The sequence below is a fragment of the Ovis canadensis genome, chromosome 26 (genome assembly GCF_042477335.2).
Source record: "Ovis canadensis isolate MfBH-ARS-UI-01 breed Bighorn chromosome 26, ARS-UI_OviCan_v2, whole genome shotgun sequence".
NCBI lineage: Eukaryota > Metazoa > Chordata > Mammalia > Artiodactyla > Bovidae > Ovis > Ovis canadensis.
The window spans coordinates 38,370,855-38,390,105 of NC_091270.1; the positions used below are offsets into that span (position 1 = coordinate 38,370,855).

Sequence of the window (19,251 nt, forward strand, 5' to 3'; positions counted from 1 at the left end):
TAAATATGTATATAATAATGTATATATTATACATATAATACATAATATGTATGTGTGTAATATATATTTTATATATATATAAATCTCCTTTGACAAGGAGAAAAACATTTTTTTTAATTTTTGCAAGTGAGAAAATTAAGGTTTCAAATTTTTATTCCATTTCTAATGAGACAACAAATTGCCCTGGCATGCAAACTATTATATCATGTGTTCTCTTTAATTTTACTCTAGTAGCAAAACTATATACGTTCTGATACTTTTTCTGGTGAATTTTCATAATGAATATTATCATACAATAATTTAATTTGATAGAAAACTTTGGATTGTATAATTTTGAGTCCAATTTCTATTTTTTATGCCTTATAGGACTTTAGTCACTATAATAACAATACAAAGAAAGCCTTTATAATATGAAACAAGCATGGAAATTTGGTAATACATAACATTATTTTATTTTAATTGAAGTATAGTTGATATATAGTGTTGTGTTGTTGTGTGTTTTCTGGCATACAGCAAAATGATTCAGATATGTACACATATATATATAGTTTATATATATAAATTATTCAGTTATATATGTATATTCTTTTCCAGATTATTTTCCATTACATGTTATTACAAGATATTGAATATAGGTCCTAATGCTATACAGTAGGTCCTTGTTGGTTATCTATATAGTTGTTCAGACGCTAAGTCGTGTCTGATTCTTTGTAACACCATGGACTGCAGCCCGCCAGGCTTCCCTGTCTTTCACTATGCTAGTGTGTATCTGTAACATGCTATTTTAAAACAGCTGCCTAAAACAGTTGACTGCTTTTTCTTAAAAGGGTTGTTCTTGTTGTTGTTGTTGTTTTTCAGTGTAAAAATGCTCTTTTTACAGGTTCCACAAATACTTTAAAATAGTCCGTTTCCAAACAGCCGCATATTGGCATCCATTTGCTATGAGTCTAAAGTGGAAAGCAGTGAGATAAAGGAGTGCTCTATTCAGCTGTGAAAACACTACAAATCTAAATCATGAATTGATTTTTCTAATCTCTTGGTTGCTAGAAAAGATTCAAATAAAATTTCGTCTCATTTTAGTTGTCACTTGTAAGGTTCTGATTAACAGCAATGTGGAGCTGCTTTGGATTTTTTTTTTTTTCCCTAGTGTATTGACTAATTCATTCAGGTTAATTTTTTGTGTGAATTACCCATATTTTAGTCTTTTTTACTGAGCTAGTTTTTTTTTTTTTTTCCTTATTGATTTGTAGAAGATCCTTATATTTTCTGGATGTCAGTTGTTTATCAGTAACATTTTATAGACTGTGTGTGTGTGTATGTGTGTTTGTGTGTTATATCTTTTGTGTGAATTGCCCATATTTTTGTATTTTATATTCAGTCCCTGGGTCAGGAAGATCCTCTGGAGGAGAGCATAGCAACCCACTCCAGTATTCTTGTCTGGAGAATCCCATGGATAAAGGAGCCTGGTGGGCTATACAGTCGTTTGGTTGGCAGAGAGCCAGACAGAACTGAAGCAACTTAGCACACACACACACACACACACACACACACACAATGTCTTTTATTAAGAAAAACGATGTTAAAATAGTCAAATTTATCAACTACTTTAAAGCTTCATATATTTTTTGTCTTAAGAATTTATCCTCACCTTCCCATAAGAAGAATGTTCTTTGACTTTAAAGTTTCTGTAAGAACAGGGGGTTTACATTGGTACCAGAATGCAGTTTTAATTTGCTTTATTTTGATCACTAATGAATATTTTTTAATTGGTTATAGGCTATTCATGATATTTCTTTAGTAAGGTTTCTCTTCAAGTTCTTAATTATTTTCTATTGGTTTATCTTTTTCTTATTACTTTTAAGAGTATTTTTGTGTATTTGGAAATCACTCTTTTTTTTAGTTATATGTGTTGTAATTATCTCCCTTAGGGTCAAAGTCTACCTTTCAGTTGCTTATGGTGTCCTTTGTTGAGAGAAATTCTTGATTTGAATGTATCTAACATCATTTTTTTCCTTTACTATATGTCAAATGTGAATTCTCTGATCTGAATTAGAATTCTTGTCTTCTACACATTTTATAATTTTACCCAAATTTTTAATACAGCTGAAATTGATCTTTGCATGTGGCAATAAATATGATTTTCCCATATGGTTAAACAGTTATTCTAGCATCATTTATAGAATAGTTACTTGTTTCCACACTTATGTTCAATAGTAACTATCATAAATCAAGTTTCCGTATAGATGCAAATTTGTTGGTCTGTTTCTGAAGCCTCTTCTACCCCATTGATCTATTTCTCTGTCTCTACCACAATCAAAGTGACTTAGGAACTAGAACTTTATAATAAATGTTTCTATCTGTTAGGGAAAAATCGCCTACATGGATTTGGGAAGGAGAGGTTCAGAATTTTCCTATTATTCTTGGCCCAAGACTCTCACATATTTTGGTTTTAGACTTAGCTTGGCAAGAACCAAGAAAATAATGTTGATGATCTTAGATTGCATTAAGTCTATTCAAGATTTTGGGGAAAATTAATAACTTTAGGTTAAGATCTTATTTATGTTCACATTATGATCTCTTTATACATAAAATTGCTTTAAAGCCTTTTGATTAAATTTAATAATTCATTCTCTAAAGTGTGCACAGACATTTATTAAATTTTAAGTCAAAGCAATTCTCTTATTAATCTTATTAAACTTTCTGCAGGTTCTTTTAGATTTTCTATGTAGACAACCATATTATACATATGAATGAGAATTATTTTTCTTTTTCCCCTCAAACAGCCTCTATTTCATATATCTGTGTTTTTTTTAATTTAATTTTATTTTTTTTAATTTTAAAATCTTTAATTCTTACATGTGTTCCCAAACATGAACCCCCCTCTCACTTCCCTCCCCATAGCATCTCTGTGGGTCATCCCCATGCACCAGCCCCAAACATGCTGTATCCTGCGTCAGACATAGACTGACAATTCAATTCTTACATATATCTGTGTTTTTTCTCCTCTTACTACCATGTGGTGAGGGAAGAATTATACCAGAATTGAACTGAAGTGGTGAATCTAGCCAAAAGGTTAAATCATATTGTACCTTTGTAAAGTTGCTGCCCTTAAGTGAAATGTTTTAACATGTCACCAGTAAATTTGAGGATACTATAGGTTTTATGGAAAATGTTTCTAACTGATGGTAGTACATTCACTTACATTCCTATTATTCTTAAAAGTAGTAAGTACTACTGTTGTTGTTAATCATAAAAGAATGCTAAAGTTTTAGAACGATTTATCTATATCTTTTGATATGGGTACATGTTATTCATAAAAAATTATTATGGAGAATTTTATTAATTAATTTCCTGCTGGTAAACCAAGTTTATATCCCTATGATAAATTTAAAAGAAATTGTCCTGGTATTTCTTAATTTTTGGTTTCAGCAGGATAATATTGTCTTTAGGATGTTGGTATCTGTAGTCTTGAATAAATATAAACCATTAAATTTCCTATCTTATTTTGCTCTTGTCCAGATTTTCCCTGAAAATTCTTAATATATTTGGACTTCATCTATCAGTTTTTTCCCAAGTCTCTAGAGAAGTTTCTATTAGATCAGAACTGTATTTAGAGGTATTGTCAGAACTCACAAACAACGACTGAGTCTGGTACTCTCTGCTACTGCTAAGTTACCTCAGTCGTGTCCAACTCTTCATGGTCCCATGGACTGCAGCCTACCAGGCTCCTCCGTCCATGGGATTTTCCAGGCAAGAGTACTGAAGTGGGGTGCCATCGCCTTCTCCGCTGATACTCTCTAGCAAGATGCTATAACCTACTTATTTATGCACATACGCTCAGGCACTCTTACAGATATGTATATTTATATCTCAACTTATGCTTTCTACAATATAAATCAACATTTTGTATTGAAAATATTGCACCTCTGCTTAGCCAGTTAAAGGTGAGCTATCTGCTGAGTATATCAGTCGATTTCAGAAAGATAAAATCACAGATAAGGATTTTATTTTTCTGTTGTACCTTAACCTTGATTTTCCAGGACTGACTTCTTTATATCAAAAGATCTAATGCTAAAATCTGAAGCATAATTTTTGTAGCTCAGAGGCCCACCATCTTTAAAGATACTTGGTATGGAACATAAACAGCCCACCCGCATAAAACACGGGGTGACAGACTAGCATTAGCATTCTGAAGACCCCGGATTTGCCTGTGGATACTTAGGCTGGTTATGACTTGAGTAAAGTTTTAATGGTTTGCTCTGCTTGGGATTGTTCTAAAGATACTTGTAAAGGTGTTCATGGCAATCATGACAGGGATTGTGATGGGTTTTCTTGGCTGAAGAACTGTCATTACAGAGGATAACGACGTCAGTTCTGGTGAAAACCTGCCACTTCTTTATGTTAATTAAAAGCTGTGCTACCAAACCTCTTGTGAGAAGAAAACAAACACCAATAAATGGAGCTCTCTTTGTTTCCCTTTTGGCACACAATGAATTACATGGCAAGTGATAACATAAAATTCACAGGAGCAATCTGGAGCAACAAGAGGTAAAAAGGAGAAAAAAAAAAAAAAACCTCACAGGAGCAACAGGATGAAGGGTATTTGTTTAGGTATTAGCAAGTGCTTTCTTTCTGACTGTTTCCCAGCTGGCCTCTATCTATGAATGCCATACTATCGTGTTACTGGAGGATAGACTTTTGAGACTTGAATTTTTCACCTCAATTTTTATAAAATTTGATTATTCCTAAAAGCGTGAAAACATATATATTAAGTCAGATTGCCTATATAAAGATTCCAAATTATAATTTTGTCCACAACTGCACAGACACTCAGAAAATGACTGGTGATGCTCTGATGTTTTAAAATAAGCAAAGTCTAAGTAAATTATGTTTAATAAGATACCATTTTAAAAGTCCTAGTTGCATTCAGATGCTGATTTGTATATATGTTAACTGTGTAACTCAGGTCCATAAACACGTTTATAGAATTAGCGTCTTTTGAACACACTTTTTTTTTTTTTAATTGAAAAAAAATGATTGTAAGGCGTTTCAAATACAGGCATACCTTATTTGTGTGTGTGTGCTTTGCTTTATTGTACTTTGCAGATACAGTGTTTTATACAAACTGAAGATGTGTGACTACCCTGTATTAAGCAATTATACGAGCACCATTTTTCCAACAGTGTTTGCTCACTTCATAGCTCTGTGTCACATCTTGATAATTCTTGCAATATTTTGATCCCCTCACCAAAAAAAAAAAACAAAATCCTCTGAAGGCTCAGATGATAGTATTTTTTATTTTATTATTATTTTTTTAAGTTGACAAAATTATTTTAAAGTATTTTTTAGCAAGGAAATATTTCTAATTAAGGTACGTACATTTTTTTTAAGTCACTTCATACACTATAGTATAGTATAAACACAACTTTTATGTGCTCTGGGAAACCAAGACATTTGTGTAACTTGCTTTCTTCCTGTTATTTGATTTCTTACCCTGGTTTGGAACCAAACCCACAATATCTTCAAGGTATATCTGTAAATACATAAACACATGTCATATCTGAAGCCACTAAAGAGAGTTGGGTACTGTCTCTTTCGGATAACTTTTCTATGGATTTCTATTTTCCATAGAATGTGCTTTAATGGCAACATGTCAAAAGTTATCAGGGAAAAACCATTAGGAAGTAGAAGTGCTGCTGAGCTGAGTCCCTATTCTTGTGTATTTCACTGTAATGATCAGCATGGTATGCCAGCTGGAAGCACAGTCTTCATGCTTATGACTAACAGCAGAAAATAGTTTAAATAGGGATGAAGAGCCTGAAGAATAAGATGAAAAGGCAAGCTTAAAGCATTCACTTTCTTTTCCCAAAGAACCTGAGTTTATGGTATAATTAACCATGTATTTTGAGATAAATGATTTTCCCAAGGATCAGAAAGCTTTAATTGCATGTGGATTAATTAATGAAAGTTTATAAAGAAAAACACTATAAAGAAAAATGTACCTGCATGAAAATGAATGTGACCTTCAAGAAGCAAACCTAGCATTAGCTATGCTATCTGAGATTTGAACATTTACGTAAAATTTCCAAACCTCAAAACAAAATATACTACTAGATTAAGTGTCTAAAAGCCTGCAAAGATTATTTAAATGTAGTAGAAAAAAATAATTCACATAGAGGGCTTGTCTTATTAATTTTCCAAATCTCATCATTGATTAATTTTTATCAACTGTTTTGCAAAAAAATAACAAAAAATATAAGATAGTTTCAAATCAAGTAATTTCATATTTTGATGTTTCAGCCTCTGAGTGTGTACATTGCATTGATTTGTCACTGCAGCTGCCTTTTGATAAATCCATAATAAAAGAATCTTATGGTTGTGTTTGCTCAAGATGTGCTGCTGGTGACACGTGTTCACTTAAGACGTTTAAAGATGTCAGGCATGTATTGCATCTTATTCCTTTTAGTGATTATTAAGGAAAAGGGAAAAATGACAATGTTAGTAATTAGAGACCTTGGAATTACTTATTATTTTCAGAAAATATACATCCTAAGAGTGAATAATGAAAGCTCTGCTTGACCTGCTAATATTCTTTTCTGAAGGTGAAAATTTGAAAGAGGTGTTATTTACATATCTTTTTCCTAGATGTAATTTCCATCAAGTGTCATTCAATTTGAAAATACTGATTTTTCTTTTCTGTTTTCTCCACACACAGTTTTAAATTTCAGTTATATTTTGCCTCATTAAAATGAGTAGAAGGAAATAACATAGAGTTGTTTCCCTCTAAAAATCAGAGATAAGTGCTAGAAAAATACAAGCTACTTGAAGCTTATAAAATATGAATAAGAGGGTCTCTGTATTATTTTGTCTTGATATATTTAAGTTTAATTTTCTTTGTTAATGACAAAGCATTTTATTTTTGAATATATTTCATCTTGAGGGAAGTAGTTTTTTTCTAATGTATTTTCCATCTGATCATCAAGTATCTTTTCCATGATCTCGTGTTATCTTCTGAAAACCGTCAGAAGTGGAAAAAAGGACATAATTTGCCATCTGAGAGAAAATGCCTTAAGACACTTTTCAAATTATGAAAAATGCTGACTGAAATTTAAAAACAGATTTTGAAATAATATATATTCATAAATATTGGCAGCTTATTCTCTACTCTCAAATGAACAACTTGGTAGGGGTTTGTTTGTGTTTCAAAGAGACAATTTAACAATATTGTTTCCCTGTTTTACTAGAAAAATTAACACTGGGTAGGCTCAAAATAACAGTGTTAATAAATTCAGATCATCACCGAAGGATATTAATAACCTGATTTGTACTGAAATATGGAACAAAAAAATATAATGAGAAGCAGGAATAGCAAGTTTTACATACCAATCATAAAATACTACAGAATAATTTTTGTTATTCATACTTTTATCAATTTTTTCATTCCCATTCTTTTTTTTCATTTACTGATCCTTAATTACATATCAGAATCTAAGATCAGTACTAAGCATACAAAATATATTAGGACAAAGTCCTTGAGCTCAAGGAATTCATAAGTTACTGGGAAGGAGTTTAAAATGAATTTAAAGCAATATGATAACTGCTATGTACAGTAATTTTCATAAGGAGTTGGGGAAGCTGAGTAGAAAGAGAAAGAGGAAGTGCATGAAGGGTACAGAAAATGTTTCATGGAGAAAATCATCTAGAATCAGATCCTGAAGAATGAGTAGATTACCATCAAAGGGATGAGAAACTCTTTGGAAAAGCCCCTGATGCTGGGAAAGATTGAGGACAAGAGGAGAAGGGGTCGACACAGGATGAGATGGTTGGATGGCATCACTGACTCGATGGACATGAGTTTGAGCAAACTCCAGGAGATAGTGAAGGACAGGGGAGCCTGGTGTGCTGCAGTCCATGGGGTCACAAAGAGTCAGCCATGACTGAGTGACTGAAAGACAGTAACAACGGAAAGAAGTGATACTCTTGACAGTTATAAACATTTCAAAATCTGCAAAGGTTTTATTGTCACTGGAGTATAAAGTACAGAGAACTGCTGAGAGGTGAGCTCTACTTAGGAATTTGGGTTTGACTTCCATAGACAATTGGATTCTGGAAGCATCTTAAGTAAGCATTACAGTCAGCTTAGTGTTTCCAAGTGTTAGTTGGTGGTGGCATCAAGGAATAATTGAGAGAAGATTTAGGTGATATTCAATTTGTAGAAAGAAGTAAACTAATCTGGATGTTGAACAAAAAAGGGCATCTCAAGATACTTCCCCAGTTTCTGACTTGACTTATTAGGGCATGATGGTACCATTAATCAAACTAGAAGGGTTAAAAAGAGGAAAAAGGCTTTCAAGAAGAAAGTCATGAATTATTGATCAGTATTTGCCAATTACCTTATATGTTTAAGATACCATGTTGTGCACAAGAATACAGTGGGATATAAGGAATGCCTGATTTTTTTTTTCGGTCTAGAAGGAGAGTAGCATATAATTTAGCATGTAAAATTTCAGAATAGATATCCATGCTTCCTAAGTTCTTTAGTCGTGTCCGACTCTGTGCGACCTTGTGGACTGTGCTCCTCTGTCCATGGGGATTCTCCAGGCTGAATACCAGAGTGAGTTGACATTTCCTACTCCAGTGGGTCTTCCTGATCCAGGGATCAACCCTTGTCTTTTCTTCTGCATTGGCAGGCAGGTTCTTTGCCACTAGCATCACCTGGGAAGCCCCCAGAATAGATATGATAGCTTCCAAGTGGGTGGTAAATCCCAACTTTATTCAGAGAATGAACAGATATTATTTACCTTAAAAGGTGGGAAAATAAGTGCAGCATTTTATAAATGAGTAGAGGAAAATAAGTCTGAATGAATGGATTTTAAATTCAAGCAGAAGTCTTTTTTATTAATTTTTAATCAGGAGATAATTGCTTTTCAACGTTGTGTTAGTTTCTGCCATGCATCAGCATGAATCAGCAGTAGGTGTACATATGTCCCCTCCCTCTTGACCTCCCTCCCACCTCCCGCCCCACCCCACCCCATCCCACCCTTCTTGGTAGTCACAGAGCACTGGGATGAGCACTTTGCATCATACAGCAAATTCCCACTAGCGATCTAGTTTACATACGGTAGTGTATATGTTTCAATACTGCTTTCTCAATTCGGTCCACACTGTCCTTCCCCCACTGTGTTCACAAAACTGTTCTCTATGTCTGCATCTCCACTGTTGACCTGTAAATAGTTTAATCAGTTATTAATGTTAATTAATACATGATATTTGTTTTTATCAGGCAGGAGTCTTGAGTAGTGGGCAAAAATGGTATCCAAGAAAATCATTATGCTTTTTCTTATAGGTAGGTGATATAGGTGGTATTTATGCAGTTAGTTGGAAGTAGGAATAACATTTAGACTCTGAAAGTGACCCAAGTAAGAGACAGAGTGTATGTTAAAATGAGTTGACATTTCTCTTTTTAAAGGGTAATGCTGCTTTCAGAATTCCAAGAAACTCATTTTAATGGAGTAAAAGAAATGGTAGTTAATAATTTACTTTTGCCAATATGATTACTCTGCCCCTTCCCCCAAATAATGTTTCTGTCAACTTGTAGGGGCAAATTTATTTCCACTTGTATTAAGGAGAAATGAAAAGAGGTATAGTGTACAGGTTTCAACATGTCTGAGAAAAAATTATGTAACTGTGACAGTTAAAAATTGAAGGTACCCGAGGATCATTTTATTTGGAGCTGCATTTTACAATTAGCAACTGAGGAGGAAGCAGGGTTTAAATACTTGTCAGAAGTCAAAGAATGACTTAGGAGCTGATTTGGGGATAAAATGAAACTGTTCCCTATCCCGTCTTTTACTTTACCAATTTAGATCTGAGGTGGGCAAGGAGGGGTGGCAAGAGATACAAATAAAGGAAAAAGAAACCAAGGTGTGAAGACTGCCAAAGAATTAGAAATATTCAGTATATGTGTGTTAGTCACTCAGTCATGTCTGACTCTTTGTGATGCGAAGGACTGTAGCCTGTCAGGCTCCTCTGTCCATGGAATCCTTCAGGCAGGAATACTGGAGTGGATTGCCATCCCCTTCTTCAGGGGATCTTCCCAACCCAGGGATCGAACCCCGGTCCCTTGCATTGCAGGCCAGTTTATTAGTTGAGCAATCAGGGAAGCCCAGTAAGCATAGGTTTAAATTTGAAGATAATGAATAAGAGGAATCCTCCTGGCCCTTGAGATCTATATAAACTTGCCCTGAACCTCACCCCCGTTCTACTGCAGGAATTTAAAATGCTGCCCAAGTTTCCATTAATTGTCATGGGAAGGAGGTAGGGGGACAGATACTCCGTTCTCTTAAACTTTTTCGCCTCATGTATTATCTCTTCTGTCCCATATTGATCTGGTAGTGACATTCATACTCTTTGTCCCTTTCAAATATATATATATATACACATACATACATATATATGTATAATGATCATGGTAGATTTTATTGAAAAACTGAAGGCAGTAAGAGAGCTCGCTGGCAACTGTCTAGACAAATAACAATAGAATTTACATGTTTCTACTCCTGAGTTTGAGTGAACTCCGGGAGTTGGTGGTGGACGCGAGGTCTGGCGTGCTGCAGTTCATGGGGTCGCGAAGAGTCGGACATGACTGAGCGACTGAACCGAACTGGGCTGAACTGAACTCCTTCTTAGCTTCCTTTCACAGAGTGCTCCAGTCTTTCTTGGTTCCTTTGTTCGCGCTCCATCTGGGTTTTCTCTCTTCTCTTCTTCTTTCTGGTTCTCCAGAACAGCAAGCACTCTGTGCCAGACCCTGGGCCCCCTCCTTTGAAGCCTTTCTGGCAGCATATAGAGACCCTCGTGAACAGCTCTCTTCCTAGACAGCTTTCTGCTGCTGTGTTCTCCATCTTACTTCCAAACCAAAGAAAACATTTATTTATTCTACAACTTCAGATAGACGTACCAATGAATGTCTGTATTATACAGATAAAGTATTAGGAAAAGGAACCACAGAATTGAAAAAGGCCCCTGATCTCAAATAGAATAATAATAATAATAATAAAGATTTAGAAACTCTTTCAATTTAATTAACAAAAAATGTATATCCATTTAATAGCACACAGGATCAAACTTGAAGATAATGAATAAATAGGAATATTTTTGTCCCTGAAATCTAAATGAACTTGCCCTGAACTTCAGCCCTATTGTAGTATAGCAATTTAAAATGCTGCCTAATGTTAATGAATATTTTGTTTATTTAAGTCTCCTAATAATCCCATGGATTAGATACAAGAGGTGGTTGATATTACTCAGATTCATTCACCTTAAGATTTTAGGTTGGAATTCTTACCAATACAACACTAAGGTTTCACTTTGAGAAGAGAAATATTCTAAGGAACGATGCCTTTTACTACTCTTTTTTTAAACTTTTCCTTTGATTTTTAAATGGAAACTAAAATCCTGATAGAGTTAATGACTGTTTCACCTATTCCAGTTATTCAAATGATGCATTTCTATTATATCCTTCGCAAAGAACTAATAAGTATAAAATACACAAAAAGATCATAGCGATCCATCCATTTTAGTTACTAAAGGGCCTACTATGCATTTTTGTTTTATTTCCAGTAATTTTAACATTATGATGAAGTCCAATTAAAAGTAAGATCATGCTGGACATTTTTTAAGAAGAAACTTCTTTCTCAAAGCTTATTTAGCCATCGATTGATCTTAACTGGTACAAGCAGCTACATTAAGGAATTCCTTGACCTAGTGAGAGTTTTGATTAATAAAATGCACCTACTATTTAAATTCAAGAATATCTTTTCAGTGTCTAAATTTCAGATTTTAAAATTCGACATGAGACTATGTTACTTGAAGCTCTGACATTTGGGAATAGAGACTTCACATAATAATGAGTGGACTTATGTTGGGACATTAACTCTGTAGACACAATGTGTATGTCTTCTGTGTTTGACTTTCATAAAGGAAATTGATAGAGGGAATTAAGGAATATTGAATTCTTACATAAAAACAGGTACATTTTATCCTATTTAAAACTTAACCTGACCTGTAAGATTGGTATTGCCATATATGTATTTGTATCTATGGAAATTGGAGTTTGGAGAGATTAAATAGCTTGCTTTAGGTCATTTAGATGGAATAAAGGAGCTGGGATTGCTTCCCAAGTTGACTAATTTCAAAGTATATAGTGTATTCATAAGAAAACCTGAACTCCAAGATTCTAACCTTATCATAAGGTATTTAAAATATCTGATTAGAGCCTTTCATTTTTCAGATGTAGATAATCTGTTATCAAGTGTCAGTGAGAAAAATTAAATAAATAAAACTAAAGTTTCAAGGCATAGAGGTATCTTTGCCTTGTGTGTGTGTGTGTATATATATATATATATATATATATATATATATATATTACTGATCACAGGTTCTTCTACACAAAGCCAAAACCCTCAGTAAAATATTATCTGAAATTAACCACAATAGAATTCATGAAGCTGGTCAGTGGCTGTAGAGTCACTACATCACACAGAATTTTTTTTTACTTACTATCAAGTTGAGGAGCTGGGAGTGCCAGGTGTTTTGGGTTTCCTTTCCTTGTCCTGTGTTGGCCTTCCCAAAGGATACAGGGAGGCCAATAGTTGATAATGAATAGCTTATTAGAGTATTGCATTTATGGACAGCCATATTTGGAAGGATATATAAATTTATTTTGGTTGATTTTTTTTAATGGTGGTGGGGGGGCGTTATTTTATGTTAGGCATTTGTAAAGAATAGCATCCTACCCTAATAGCTTATATCTAAAACTGTTTTTATATATAAAGTAGGACCACAATTCATATACTCTGTCTTCTTTCTACCAAAAAATATGACACTGTTATTATTTTATTTTGAGGCTAGAAATTATCGTATGAATGAGAGCCAGTATTTTTTGACCATAAGGTTTGCCTGCCTCATTTTTCCTGTTCATTACAAAAATTGTCTTTATTTTCTCTACATCTTACAATATTCACATTAAATTATCTGAAATATCCTTTAGCACCTATATAGTGAAACAAAACTGACACTCTGCCCTTTTGAACAATCCTTCCTAAAAGCAATAAACCAAAAAATATTTATTTAGTCATTAAGTTTAAATGTACATATTAATAAATGTCTAAGTTACGTTCCTTTTTCTGTTATTTTGTCTCTTTTCCTTTTTGATTTCCATGGTTTCTATAACTTAAGTTGTGAGAATTCATCACACATTTTTGTTTTCCCGAAGTGAGGGTAAAGCAGATCTGTACTTTTTGTCCCAGATAAATGTTGACTAATGGTTATATTACTGGTGGCTCAGACGGTAAAGAGTCTGCTTGCAATGCAGGAGACGCAGGTTCGATCCCTGTTTTGGGAAAATCCCCTGGTGAAGAGAATGGCAACCCACTCCAGTATTCTTGCTCAGAGTAATCCATGGACAGAAGAGCCTGGGGGCTACAGTCCATGGGATCAGAGTCAGACATGACTGAGCGACTAACACACACGCACAATGGTTAGATTTACCAGGGAAAATATATGGTGCCAAGTAAATTTTGAATTTCAAACAAACAACAAGTGATTTTTAGAATAACTATGTCCCCTGCAAGTTTGCACACTTATACTAAAATATGATTTTATGTTTAACCAAGCTTCAAAATTAATTGCGTCCAGTATTTTAAATTGCTAAATCTGGCAACCCCACCAATAATCTGGTATTTGTAGAACTTTCCTGTTCATGGGAAATCTATATTTATACATTTTTAAATTTTTCATACTGTGAGAGTTTGTTTCTTGCTCAGATGGTTTTTATTCTTCCTCACTGATTTCCTTTTAAGACCATCCTTGTTGCTTATTTACTGATGCCCTTTTGACTCATTTTGGGACAAAAAGTGAGAGGATGAGATTAATTTTCTCATTATCTGGAAGTCTGAAGCTAGTTAATTATTTATGTTATGCAGTTTTCAACTTAGCCCCTTGGATGGTATGATTATACATTTATTTCTTCAAGAATATTTTCTTAACAAAATCACCAATATTTTTCTGTTGATACTTAGAACCGAGACCTTTATCAGGTTTTCATCCTCAATGTAAAATTAAACATTTGATAACATTCTACTTTCACTAATATATTCTGTACTAAGTTACTATATGTGGCATTCTGTTTCAGAATAAATTTTGCTACTATTCATTAATTATGTTTCTGGCATCTTATTTGGGAAGATTTCAAAATTATAAAATAATAGAAATTAATTTTTGAACCCTGGACGTGGATATATATCCCATCTGTAAATTGCATATTATGTTAAAATGCCAAAGGAGTCTCTCCTTGAGAAATGGGACTATGTACCCTAAAATATTTATTCAAATGCCACCCTCCACAATCACAAAATCAGAGTTTTATCTAAAACTGTTATCTTACTTCCAAAGACTCATTTCTGAGAATTGTTCACTAACAAAAATAAAATGTTTTACAAAATATCAAAAGAGAAAACTCCTTAAAGAAATAATTGCTTTAACTGTATGAAAACAGTTAAATAAATAAACAGTATGCCCTACATAGCCTCTCTAAGAAAAAACAGAACAAAACAAAAAACCCAACAACAACTACTAAAATCCAGTACGAGGTTGACAATGGTGGATAGCTTTTAGTTTACAAACTAAAATCTGTAATCTTAGGAATTTACAGGAGCAGAACCTTATAGATATACACTTCGAACCATAATATAGATGGAACCATGTAACATATTTTGAAAACAATTTCTTCCTCCATGATTCAAGGTGGAAGATCTGCATTACTGTTTTATGTAGAGTCCTCTGGTGATTCTAGTATATCTCCCCATATATACACTTACTTTTAAGGAATTTAAATGCTTTCTGTAATTTCTTAATGGCACTTTCTTCATTGCTTTTGGAATCAATTTACTTTACACTGTTCTTCATGATAAGTAGAAGCAGCTTCACGTTGAAGGTATAAAATCTGTGTTTGTATTTGCACTGTATTATCGAGCTGCTGTTGGAGCCATTGATGGAGAAGTTATGACATTCTTACACCAAGATGTTTGAATAAGATTAAACCAAAAGGTAATAGAGTTTATTTCCAAGGGAATGATTTCATTCATGTAAAATTACAAAAGAAAAAAAAGGAGGCTGTGTTTTTTCATCATCTTTAACAAATGTCTTTGCATTTAATTTTTGGAAAAGAAAATCATTTTATTTTTCTCAGTTAAATTAGAACTCTTGTCATCCTGGAAAATCAAATGGCAATAATAAACAAAAGTTTAGATAGGATATCATTCAACTGCCTGAGCATGTGACCTCTTGAGACAACTGTGATCCCATATAAAGTCCACTCTAATGAGTTCTAGACATTTATGGTTTTAGATTGAGCCTTAATTTCACAAAAGTCAAAGTAAGACGCCCTGTTCTCTGCAGTTTGATCACTCTAACTAAAGGTGGGAGCTGCTTGTGGGTGAATTGCTAAATGCCCTATGAAACCCATGCCTTTAAATAGTTAATACTGTACTACATCAGAGCTCACCGTCCACATTTTCATTTCAACTTTGCTGCTTGTAGAAAGAACTGAATATTGTAACATATTCCTACTTCAAATTCACTTACCTGAGAATAAAGGAACAGCAAAGAGATAGATATTTGTTCTGTGATCAGAGGGTTACAATTTTCACTCAGTATGAACTTTTATGAATGAGATCATCTTAAAAGGGGTCAACATGGTGGGACTGCAAAGAGTTAGACACGACTTAGCAAGTGAACAGCAACTAATGGTGGGACTTAGATTTACCCTTTTTGGTCCTTCACGACCTTAAACTCTTTTTCCAGGTTTTCTCTTTTTATTTGTTGTAGTCCTATTTTAAGTTTTCCCATTCTTAGAAGAATATTTAATGCATAAAAATAGAAATGAAAACTGCTGTGTCTGTCCATTTGCTTATACTGACTTGCATTCTTGTTGCCCTCAGGCACTGAAGGAGCAGTGTTCGGGCACTCTGTTGAGACACCGCACATCAGAGCAGAACCTTCCCAAGACCTCAGGTAAGTCCTGGCCTCTCCACCTGTGTCATAGTTTCCATCACTGAGGATGGCCCTTGATATATAAAGAACCGAAGTAGAAAATATGCTACAAAACTATATAAGGAGTTAACACTCCCTGTCTACATGGTAAATAGATAATCAGCCATCTGATAGAGGGCAAGAACATGTGAGTTACCATTCTATCCTTCTGTATATTTTTCCTCTACAAATGTACAATGGATATAAAATGAATATATCAGACAGGAGAAGTGTGGAAAAAGAAAAGAAAAGGCAGTTATGCAGGATGTTGACAGGAGGACTAATACAAATCGGGATTTCAGAAAATCTGATGTAGATAATGAAATATATGGCACGCACAGGCATAAAAAAGGGGAGGCAGACAATGAGAGAAAGCTATAAACAGTCAGAGAAGGTTAAGTAGAGGGCAATACAGAAACCAAAGGAAACAGTCATCAGTAAAAGGCAGAACTTAACTGCCCTATGATGGACTCCTTAATCTTATATATCTGGTGAAATAAGCTCTGTCTGTCAGTTTGAGAGGACAATTTTATAGAGTATTCTCCCCAGAATAATCATGGCAATCACTGATAAAAGTTAAAATACTAAAATCTAGCCCATTGTTTAGATAACAACTTATCTATTGTTCTTAATTCAAGAAATAAGTTATATTCAATATATATTATATAAATTGTATATAAAGTTATATATAACTTGCAGTTGTATATATTATATATATTTGTAATATATACATATATTAAAATTATCATACCTTAAACCAATATAATATTATATTCCATCATTAATTTCAAATAGGTAAATAGCATACTGGATTTCCCTGTAGCCCGGACGGTAAAGAATCTGCCTGTGATGCAGGGGACCTGGGTTCGATCCCTGGGTCAGGAAGATCCCCTGGAGAAGGAAATGGCAACCCACTCCAGTATTCTTGCCTGGAGAATCACATGGACAGAGGGGCCTGATGGGCTACAGTCCATGGTGTCACAAAGAGTCAGACACGACTAAGTGACTAACACACAGAGATAGCATAGATAGCATACTAAAATGCATTTCCTATGATATGAAAAAAAGACAACCTTACCGACATTAAAAACTAAATTACATATTTAAAATCATTTTTAAAGCTAAATTAAAATATTAACCTGAGAGAGAGTATTTGTCTTGAAAACACAATAAAATATTGAGCAAAATACTCATTGTATTTCATGAAGAGCAGGCTCAGTGCTTCGTATGTGGATGAGTGGAAAAGATACTCAAATAAAATTAGAAAAATCAAGTTGAAAAATGTTAATGAAAAAAGTCACACTTTTACAACAGTAAATTTTGCAGCCCTTATATTTCTGTGATAACAGTCTTTTAAAAATGTGGCTTCTCACTAGGTGAGTAGCGCAGATTTAAACAGCTAGTTAATAACAGCTGTTGATCTTCATGTGATCAAAGCATTTTTAATAAGACAAATATGAAAATTATTTACTTTATACTGAACCCCAAGGATTTAGGAGTTTGAAGAATATGTAAAAACAGTGTTTCATAGTGTGTTATAGTCTTGATTTATGATTCTATTCTTAGTTGGCAACTCAACATTTTTGTATAAATTATTTTTTCCTTTTCTGCTTACAAGGTTGTGTTCCCACTAGAACAGGAACTACATCTGCCTTATTTATCTTCAGTTCAGTAACAGCCAGGCACTCTATCTCACACATAGCAGTGTGGTTATAATTTGTTAATTATTAAAGCTGAATAATGAGGATACTAAATGTCTACATATAAGGAATGTCGTATCATTTGTTATTGTATTACTAAGATACATGTGAATAACATTCCGTTCAGTCAGTTCAGTTGCTCAGTTGTGTCCAACTCTTTGTGACCCCATGGACTGCAGGGTGCCAGGCCTCCCTGTCCATCTCCAACTCCCTGAGCTTGCTCAAACTTATGTCCATCAAGTCAGTGATGCCATCCAACCATCTCATCCTCAGTTGTCCCCTTCTCCTCCTGCCTTCAATCTTTCCCAGCATCAGGGTCTTTTCCAATGAGTCAGTTCTTCACATCAGGTGGCCAAATATTGGAGTTTCAGCTTCAGCATCAGTCCTTCCAATTAATATTCCGGACTGATTTCCTTTAGGATTGACTGGATGGATCTCCTTGCAGTCCAGGGACTCTCAAGAGTCTTCTCCAACACCACAGTTCAAAAGCATCAATTCTTTTGCATCAACAGCTTTCTTTAACTCTCACATCCATACATGACATGACTACTTGAAATTCCTACTTTTTTGAGCTGTGTTTTACCACAGATACCAGAGTTTCATTCAATAAAAATTTTAATTACTAAGTTCTAAAATAAACGTTTCTTTTTTGCCTCAACATTTTAGTAATTATGTACTCATTTCACAAATTTCATTATGAAAAGCCTATTGCCAAAAAAGAAGTAAGAACCAATTGCTATTTTAATTACCTTGCTGACATGTCTCAACTTTCATTAAGTATGGATGTGAATTAAATTATAATTAGTACATCATGTTTCTGGCTCTTTTTTTTCTAATTATTCATAAATTATTTAAACACTGAGCTAAGCCAGACTTACCTGCTAGTGCTAAAGGCAGATTGGCAGCCCTCAAGATGAGTGGTACTGATATAAATTCCAAAACTGAAACAGAAGCAAAGCACAGTAATGATGGCAGTATTCAATTATTCGTTTGTGTACTGAAGATTAAAAGCAGTGTCTGAGAAGATCCTTACAAGCCCTGCTGACAATTTTCAATTCAGGGCAATAAGAAATACCCTTAGGTGACACCTGAGTCTAATCAACACGGTGACATTGGTTGACCAAGTAAATGTATAATTTAGGGAGTAAGAAGTTATGCTGTCCTTGATTTTGTTTTTGTCAAGAATAAAAGACTTTAGAAAGAAACATTTCAAAAAGTTTATTATAGAGTTTAGGTAATATTTTGGTGTGGATATGTAGTTCAGTTCAGTTCAGTTGCTCAGTCGTGTCTGACTTTGTGACCCCATGAATTGCAGCACACCAGGCCTTCCTGTCCATCACCAACTCCCAGAGTTCACCCAAACTCATGTCCATCAAGTCGGTGATGCCATCCAGCCATCTCAACCTCAGTCGTCCCCTTCTCCTCCTGCCCCCAACCCCTCCCAGCATCAGAGTCTTTTCCA

The 19,251-nt window shown here is 34.2% G+C and overlaps 1 protein-coding gene across 2 annotated transcripts in view; it reads left to right on the forward strand.

Annotated features, from left to right (window-relative positions):
* Positions 1–19,251, forward strand: part of SGCZ (sarcoglycan zeta) — a 422,745-nt gene that overhangs the window by 383,101 nt on the left and 20,393 nt on the right. For both annotated transcript variants that reach the window (XM_069573132.1, XM_069573133.1), the window contains one exon: positions 15,999–16,071. In XM_069573132.1, the coding sequence (XP_069429233.1) occupies positions 15,999–16,071 (73 nt within the window). The remainder of the gene's footprint in view (positions 1–15,998; positions 16,072–19,251) is intronic.